At 43.4% G+C, this 9,280-nt stretch overlaps 1 protein-coding gene across 1 annotated transcript; it reads right to left on the bottom strand.

Annotated features, from left to right (window-relative positions):
• Window positions 1–6,198: 6,198 nt before the first annotated feature.
• SCGB3A1 (secretoglobin family 3A member 1) lies at window positions 6,199–7,743 on the bottom strand. The gene is made up of 3 exons (XM_045481417.1): window positions 7,611–7,743; window positions 6,668–6,957; window positions 6,199–6,343 (listed from the first exon to the last, which is right to left on the bottom strand). The coding sequence occupies exons 1-3, from the start codon at window positions 7,663–7,665 to the stop codon at window positions 6,320–6,322; spliced, it is 369 nt and encodes a 122-aa protein (XP_045337373.1). The 5' UTR covers window positions 7,666–7,743; the 3' UTR covers window positions 6,199–6,319.
• Window positions 7,744–9,280: the final 1,537 nt, after the last annotated feature.

Genomic DNA, 9,280 nt, shown 5'->3' with positions numbered 1-9,280 from the left:
GCTGAAGTCGGACGCTTAACCGACTGCGCCACCCAGGCGCCCCACTGTATGCTATTTCTTAACGGACTTCCAAATTTACCAAGAAATGGGAATTCTCGGCCTAAAATCAAACTTACAGCTTAGATATTTTTGCATCTTTTATATCTGCCAAAAATTTTCTTCTAGATACGAAGAAAATTTGTTTCTGTCACTACAGATGGTACTCTAGCTATGTTAGGTTAAAAATCTGGGTTTATCGGAATTTTTTTTATGAGCCTTGATTTCCTTTATTGTGTTTCACCTTACGCTTATTGAAATTTCCGAAACAGACTGAAAAGTGTCATAGCTGATAAGTGTATATAATTTCAAATCAAAGAACCATCACCAGTTAAGACTATTCAGAGAGATAGAAGACAATTTAATGATCTTGTCTTCTTTTACTAATAGTAGCTCATTGGTTGAATTATGAAGAAATTTTAACAATGGCTTACAGTTCTTTTAATACCAATTTAAGGTTATCTTGCAATGAAAGGAATGCTTGCCAAATTTTCAGTAATCAATAGCAAACCATATCAGTATGATACACATTTTTCTCACCAGTATCAAGCTGCATATGAGTGAACAAAAATTGAAACTCCAAGGAAAGAGTATTTGTGACCTTCACAGACGGATACAAAAAATTTATGTTGTATCATGATACAAGCCAAGAATGCTGATTTTTGTACATTTTCTAACAAATTTTAATCGTAATCACATTTTGTAAGTTGGCCACTAAAACTACAAGAAAAATTTGGAACAATTTGTTGGTATCTTGGTAAGTTTAGGGTTGCTTTTCAAGAACAACTAGGCAGAAGATCAAGAAGGAAATAGCATACATGAACAACACTATAAAACAAGTAGACCTAACAGACATGTATAGAACACTCTACCTAACTGTATCAGAATGCACATTCTCCTCAAGTCCACACATGGAACATTCTCCAGTAGACCATAGGTGATGCCATAAGACAAGTCAATAAGCTTAATTGAAATTGTACAAAGTATGTCCCCTGATCATAATGAAGTGAAACTAGAAAGAAAGTTGGGAAAGTTGGAAATATGTGGAAGTTTAAAGTACACTCCTAAATACCAATGGGCCAAAGGAAAAAATCAGAAGAAAGGTCATAATAAGGACTGGAACAGAAAATAATGAAATAGAGAATAGAAAATAGATCAACAAACACAAAAGTTGATTGGAAAGATCAGCAAAATTGATGACCAAATGGGATTCATCTAAAAAATGCAAGGTTGGCTTAATATCCACACTTAATGTAATATACTTCATCAAGTAGTATAAAGGGCAATACGACAGGATCATTTCATTAGGCACAGAAAAATTCTATAACCTTTAATTTAAAAACAACAACAGAATATCAAAGAGGAATGGAAGAGAACTTCCTCAGCTGGATAAAGCGCTTTTACAAAGAACTCAAAATGGACAACCTACTTAATGGTGAGAGAGTGAAGGCTCTCCCCCTAAGATCAGAAAAAAGACAAGATGTTTACTCTTGCCACTTCTATTCAACATTATGCCAGATGCTCTAGCCAGGGAAATTAGGCAAAAAAAAAAAAAGAAAGTAATAAAATCTAAGAGGAAGAAGTAAAACTATATCTGTAGATGATATGTTCTTGTATATAGAAAACTCCAGGTAATCCACATACCAAAAACCTATTAGAACTAATAAATGAATTCAGCAAGGTTAATAGAAACAAGATCAATATACAAAAATCATTGTATTTCAATTCACTAGCAATGAACAAACCAAAAATAAAATTAAGAAAGCAATTGCATTACAATAACAATAAACAATTAAATGCTTGAGAAGAAATTTAGTGAAAGAAGTGGAAGACTGGTACATTGGAAATTATAAAACATTGAAAGAAGACCTAATTAAGTGTTAAGACTTTTCATGTTCATGGACTGAAACACTTACTACTATTGAAATGGTGATGCTCCCCAAACTGATCTACAGATTCAGTGTAGTCTCTATCAAAATTACAGCTGGCTTTTTGTTTGTTGCAGAAATTGTCAAGCTGATCTTAAAATTCATGGAAATCCAAGGAACTCCAAATAGCCAAACAATATTGAAAAAGAACAAAGTTGGAAGACTCAAACTTCCTGAGTTCAAATGTATTACAAAGATACAATAATCAAGAAGTGTAGTATTGGCCTAAGGATAGCACATAGATCAATGGAATTGAATTGAGAGGCCAGAAATAAACTCTTACATCTATGGTCAATTGATCTGTGACAAAAGTGCCAAGACACCTAAGTAGGGAAAGGATTAGTGTCCATAAGCAGAAGAATGAAGCTGGACCTCATTCTCACACCATGACAAAAAGTAAAAGGAATAAAAAAAAATCTAAATGTAAGAGCTAAAACTATAAAATCCCCTAGGAAAAAACATGGTATAAATCTTCATGACCTTGGGTTGAGCAATAGTTTCTTAGGTAAGACATCTTAAAGTGCAAGCAACCAAAGGGAGGAAAACAGATAATTAGGCTTCAATAGAATGAAAAACTTCTGTGCATCAAAGGAAAAGAGTGTGGAACAACAGCCCACAGAATGGGAGAAAATATTTATAAACCATGTATCTGATGAGTCTGGTCTCCAGAATATATAAAGAACTCTTACAACTCAACGATGGAAAAACAACCCAATTTAAAAATGGGTAAAGTAGGGGTGCCTGGGTGGCTCAGTTGGTTAAGCATCTGGCTTCAGCTCAGGTCATGATCTCACAGTTTGTGGGTTCAAGCCCCATGTCAGGCTCTGTAATGAGAGCTTGGAGCCTGGAGCCTGCTTTGGATTCTGTGTCTCCCTCTCTCTCTGCACCTCCCCCAATCACACGCACTCTCTGTCTCTCTCATAAATAAAATAAAAACATTAAAAAAGTTTTTTTTTTTTAAATGAGTAAAGGATTTGAATAGACATTCTCCAAGAAGACTGAGTTTCTTTTTGGAGTGATAAAAATATTCTGAAATTAGATAGTAGTGATGGTTTCACAATACTGTGAATTGTCTAAAAAGCCTTTGAATTATATACTTCAAAAGGGTGAGTTTTATGGGATTTGAATTATTTGAGATTCACTCATGTTAATGCATGTAGTTGTAATAGCTTCAGTGTGATATTGCCATTGTATGAATATTCCAAATTCTACCCTTCTCTGCAAGTATCTTTGCGTTGTTTCTAGTTTTCTTTCTCCTTCCCCCAACCCTTAAAAACATTCTGGTCTGAACATTCTGGTAGGTGCCACTGTGTGCTAGCTTCTCTAGAAGGTTGGAATTGCTAGGTGTTGGGGGCACGCATGTGATTTTTACTAGATATACTCATTCCTGTCCAAAGTGTTTCTGCTTACTCTCCAATCAGAAGTTTATGAGATTTTTCCCATTGTTCCACAACTTTACCAATGCTTGTTTTTCTCCGACTTCGTTTTTGGCAATCTGGTGGGTATAATGGTATTTCATTGTGTTTCTGTTTATCTTTCCTTTATTAATAACAGACATATTTTTGCTATTTCAGGTTCCTCTTATGATTTTATGCCTATTGAGGACTTTGTCCTTTTCTGGTTAATTCACAGTTCTTTATGTACACAGGATGCTTACCCTTCATTGGTTAATGTGTCTTGCATAATTTCTCGGTTGTCTTCTAAATTTTTCTTAACTTTGTATTTTGAAATATTTTTCGGTTTTCAGAATGATGAACTGATTTTCTTGTGTCCTCAAAATGTTACCAAACAGGCTATTTTTTTTTCTCTCTGTTTCAAAAACACACAGTTTAAACATATTTGATTAATGCCATCCATTGCACTTATTACCATTACTGACGTTCAGATTACCCCATTTTTGGCCAGTGAGAGATTTATTCAGACTGTTCCCTGTGTCTTTTTGGCACCATCCTGGTTGTCTTCAGTAGCTTACTTCTATTCTGGTATGAAAAGATGTTCTAGGTTCTGGAACAAGCCATTTCTCCAAAGACTCCTGGCTCCTTCAGTGAGAAATGGTGTCTAGAGGCCACAATCCAGGTGTGAGGATTCTCATTGCTACTGGATTTGTGAGTTTCTAGAAATTTTCAGGGGACAGAGATAAGAGATTTTTTTTCCTCTGAAGATAAAACACACCAGGTAATTATAATTGTACTTTCTGTTCAAATGTTGAGCCCTAAAGTTTTTACTGAACCTTAATAATCTTATATCAGCACCTTCTTTCCACTTTGCCAGAAATCTCAAGTTTCTTCAATAACACTCAGGTAATTAATCATTCGTCATATCACAGAATATGCAGATAATAGCCTCAATATAGCAACACCACCACCAAGAAAAACTTGATTTTTACTGTTCTCATTCTCATTCCACAATTTTTTGCCATAAAATTAAATGACATATGAGCCAAACACAAGGCATGGATCTAGTCTGAGTCTTATTTAGCATGAACCTACTGAAAATATCATGAGATGATTAAGGAAATTTAAATAGTTACTGAATTATTAAGCCATGATTGTTAACTTTATTGGCAACAATATTATGGTAGTGGAAATATAAATCTATAGATTTTATTTTATTTTTTTAAATTTTTTTAGCGTTTATTTATTTTTGACACAGAGAGAGAGCATGAGCTGGGGAGGGGCAGAGAGAGAGGGAGACACAGAATCCAAAGCAGGCTCTAGGCTCTGAGCTGTCAGCACCAAGCCTGATGCGGGGCTCAAACTCATGAACATTGAGATCATGACCTGAGCCAAAGTCAGACACTTAACCGACTGAGCCACCCAGGTGCCCCACAAAATAGGATATTTAAGGAAATCTAGCCTTCTGCCATATTCCTTCTTTCCCTGGGATTATGGTTGGTATCTTCCCAGGAATCTGCAGGGTGGAGGAAGCTAGCTATTGCTGTTAGGCTTGGGGTTTCAAGTGTAATTCATGAACTCCCTCTTCCAGGGAGTTTTGTGATTTCCCCTCCAGTGTTTGCCTGGGAAGGCTCCAGAGATGGAAGGTAGCAGGGTCATCTCAGGACGGGGTCCTTTCCTGAACCCCCAAGCCCCCTGTCAGTTCCAAAAAGCTCCTGTAGTAGAATGGTGTTTTCCAGTAATCCCCTTGAATAATTTAATCTAGCGCATTAATTGAGGAACATATGTAATGTTCCCAGAAATTGGCTTGTGGTCATTTCAGGTCAGGTCATGTCCCCACTGCTTTCTTCACCAGAGATTCATAATGATTCATCTAATTATCGGTTCATTTTTGTCCAGACCAGAGCCTTACACAAAGACTCAGAACCCTTGAGAATCTTGGGGGCAATAGTGTTGATTAGAGATTTAAATTTAATCTGGATCCCAGTGGCTGCCTCCCCTCTTCTAGGTTGATGTGTAAACTTGTCAAAATACAGCCGCTCCCCGCATCCCCCCCATTTAAAGCCCTGAATGTCCTTGTCAAAATAGGAACAGAAAAAAAGCCAGATCCATGTTTTCATATAAAATACATACAAGTGGATTCGATTGTCCACGGTGGGTTGATAGTCAAACCAGGGAGAACCCTTCCCAGAAAGCATGAAGCAGAGTTATATTTTTTCTGGAGTTATAATTTATCAATCAAAAAGGAGTTTTCTGGGAAGTTTCCCTCAAGACAGACATCAATATTCAGGCTCTGGGCACCTTCCCACAACACTGGGGATCAGTCCAGGAATGGTGGGTCTTCTGGTAGAATGGAAGGACCCAAAGTCACTAAATTATTTCAGTAATAAATTACCAGAAACCTAGAGAAAAACCAAACATGACATAGTCTTCCCTTAGTCCTGCTCCATTCCAGGAAAGAAAGCTGTCAGAGGGAAGATAACAAAACTTTCAAATATTAGCAACAAATGGCTAGCTTTGGAGGGTTCTCACTGATTTCCAAGGATTAGATAATTCCCATGCTTCATTAACAATTGTGGAGTGTAACAGGTGGGGGAAAAATCCAGTTTAACTAACTCTAATACTTGTCCAATCCCCATCACCTTTAATTGGTGGCTCTGAGTCACCTGCCAAGTGTCAGTAGTGTCACACACATGCACGCACCCTCACATAATCTGGGGCATGGTGTACCTCCTGAGGCATAGGGACCATCCCATCTGCAGGCCCCTTTAGCACCATCACTTACAGCAGGGGGAGGAACAGGCTTTGGTATCAAGGCAAGAAGAAATCAGCCTCAAAGCTGCTCTTATCCATGTTTATTGAGAGAGTAGGGGAAGGAAGGCTGGATGTTCAGGGCTGGGCAGCAGGTCCCCAGCCTACAGATGGCAGCATCGTTGTCCTCAGAGATACTCCAGCCTCGGCTCAGCCAAGGTACATCAGGGACCCCTGGAAAGGAGAAGCCAAGTTTGAGTGTGCTCTCCTCCATCCCACTGCCACTGGGCACTTGAGGGCACAGATGTGACTCTGGACAGAGTCCCCAACAGGGTTATACCTTACCCCCAAGGGCCCTCAGCAGCCCCCTTGCCATTCGTATGTGGTCAACTTGGTTCCCACCCAAGGACATCCTGTTTCTGGGGGCCAGCAACGAGGATTCCCTGACATGGGGCTGGGATGCCTTTGTGGCATTTTGAGGAGCAGATCGTTCCACTCTGGGAGGATGGCTGGGGAGGACTGCCTTCACAGGGAGGGTGCACAGGGTGCCCACATTACCAGCAGAGACTTCACAGCTCCCACGGCCTCAGGGCCCAGCTCGGCCACACACTTCCTGGAACCCTCAATGAGATGTTCCAATGGGATCCCCAGGATGGTCAGGATGAACTTCAGGGGGCTGAAGCCTTTGAGAAGGGGGTTGGCCATGGCCCCTGCCCCAGCCAGAGCTGCTGTCTCAGTTATGTCTTCTGCCCCAGCCAGGGCCTCTGCCCCAGCCTCCACAGCAGGGTTGAGGTCGGTCAGAGCTGAGGCCACAGGCTTGACCATTGTGTCCATGAAGAAAGTGGCAGCTGCAAACACAAGTAGAAAAGAGCCCTCTGTCTGGACTGGGCCTCTATGGAGACCTGCCAAGGGCCTGTCTCCTCCAGGTTGTGCATGCTCCCCTAACCACCCACTGACAGCTACCCTGTCTGAGTTGGGGGAGGCCCAGCCCTGAGGAGTCCTCTGCTGGTTGGGAGAGGCAGTCATGTAAGCAGATTGCTGTGGCCCAGCAAGCAAGCAGCTGGACAGAGGGACATACAAGGTGGCTCGAGGGTGGAGGGAGGTGAAGAAAGCTCTGAGTAGGATCCAAGACAGGCTTCCCAGATGAGGGGACACCTGGGCTGTGCCTTGAAGGAAGAAGCAGAGAGCAGATGGGTAGTCCTCTACCAGGGCCATCACTGGCATTGGCCAAGGCTTGGACAGCCTGGTGTTGGGTGAAGAGAAGAAAACAGGAATGGTGGGAATAGGAAAAGAAGTCTGAGGGCTGGGGCAGGGCAGACCCCAGAGGACCTTGAAGTCCCAGGAAGGAGCAGGACATCCTGCCCAGAGGGACGAAGAGCCCAGGAGGTGGTAAGCAGAGGAGTGGCCTGGTGCCCAAGGCAGGGGCAACAGGGGACCTGACCAGAGCCTCTGCCAAGGCCCCATAGAGAAGAGCTGGGAACTAAGTCCTGCAGGCACTCACCAGGATGACTGAACAGAGCCACACAGAGCACCAGGAAGGTGGCCGTGGGCTCCATGGTGGACTGGGCTCAGTGGCTGCTCCTGGGAACAGAGACAGGCCTCGCTGTGATTCATATACCCTGTCCTCACCCCTCTCCCAGGCTGGGGCCTCACCCACCTCATCTTCCTGAGAAATGTGTTGTTTGCTCAGCTAGTAGAGCCCCAGCCAACTTCCTCCTCAGCCTGGTGGGCCCTGGGAGACCCATGCCCTGCTACACACCCAGGGCCCAAGGACTTCCTGTTGGCAGGGCCCCTGGACCAGAGGGCTGGGCTCTTCATTGAGAGCAGGAATGTAGGCTATGCTTTGTGCGCACAAGGCCCATCCAGGATGTTGCCTTTGCAGAGAGCTCTCTGTTCTGACCCCACCTGGTCCTCCAGCACTGCTGTGGGCCCTGTTGAGGAAGGGGTAAGTCCTTCCTTCTGTTGAGGAAGGGGTAAGTCCTTCCTTCTGCTGCCAGACCATGGAAATAGCATGCAGTGGGGGTCCTCCTAGCTCTTCTGGTCCTGGAGAGGCAGAGAGGAAACTCCAAGCCCACCCAGGTCAGACCTCATTCCTGGCCACCTCCCTGGTGAGGCCACAGCCAGCTACCAGTGAGAACACAAGGACCCGGGACAGTTTTCCAACTCTGCCATCAGTCTCCATACTAAGAGTTTCTTTAAAAGTCCTTACACATCTGTCACTACAGAATATGACAATGGAGGATTAGCAGAACGTATTTAGCCCCATGACACAGGCTCATTGGTGGGGAGATCTGAGTTTTCACGGAGTGTCATAGGATACCGCCCCCCCCACCCCCCACTTTGGTTACAAGAGGGTTTTGACCTTTGCAGCCTGGCGGGTCTCCAGCCACTCCTGAGCTCCCACAGCAGGCACTTTGCACCCTCCGCCTGCAGACAGCACAAGATTTATTAAGTAGCTGTGACCAGTGTGTGAACATTCATGTGGTCTTCACACAAGTGTAAGTGGTCTTACACTTTGTCTTGATTGTCTGGGGGTGCTTTGCATTATCATTCTCAGTGTGGAACTGATTGCAATAGAATATACATTTCCAACTTGTAAAAATTCACCTTCGGGGGATTTTTCCAAAGGGTTCCTGCTCTTGAGGCAAGGACAAGACCCAACAAGAGAGTGGGATCCAGCAGGGTAGGGGTAGGGGTAGGATCCAGCAGGGTAGGAGCTCCTGGGTGACTCAGTCGGTTAAGCGTCCGACTTCGGCTCAGGTCATGATCTCACAGGTTGTGGTTCAAGCCCCGCGTAGGGTTCTGGGCTGACAGCTCAGAGCCTAGAGCCTGCTTCGGATTCTGTGTCTTCCTCTCTCTGTGCCCCTCCCTGACTCTCACTCTGTCTCTCTCTCAAAAATAAATAAACATTAAAAAAATCGAAGAAAGAAATAAACAGGAGATGCGGTTCATCCCTGCTTGGGACTGGAAGGAAGCCTTAGCAGTCACAGGGCCACCTAACTTATCAGATTCAGGCAGCGAAAGGACCCCAGACCCACTGGGGTCTTGGGGGTGGGTGGGGGCAATGTGGAGAGAGGGAGAAGGGCAAGGTCAGGCTCTGTTCCTTGTGAACTTGAGCCATGACTTCCAAGTGGCATCTGGTTGTGGGGAATGCAGATGGGGCTGCCCTCT

The sequence above is a fragment of the Leopardus geoffroyi genome, chromosome A1 (assembly GCF_018350155.1).
Source record: "Leopardus geoffroyi isolate Oge1 chromosome A1, O.geoffroyi_Oge1_pat1.0, whole genome shotgun sequence".
Taxonomy (NCBI): Eukaryota; Metazoa; Chordata; class Mammalia; order Carnivora; family Felidae; genus Leopardus; species Leopardus geoffroyi.
The sequence above is the reverse complement of the archived record's forward strand: the minus strand, read 5'-3'. Positions and strand labels throughout refer to the sequence as shown.

Excerpts from the sequence above, each read along its gene's own strand:
- SCGB3A1 (XM_045481417.1), bottom strand. The coding sequence starts at position 7,665 with ATGGAGCCCACGGCCACCTTCCTGGTGCTCTGTGTGGCTCTGTTCAGT. Across the intron at positions 6,958-7,610 it reads GGCTCTGTTCAGTCATCCTG|CTGCCACTTTCTTCATGGAC; the intron begins GTGAGTGCCTGC and ends TTGTGTTTGCAG. Across the intron at positions 6,344-6,667 it reads GAGCTGTGAAGTCTCTGCTG|GGGTCCCTGATGTACCTTGG; the intron begins GTAATGTGGGCA and ends TCTCCTTTCCAG.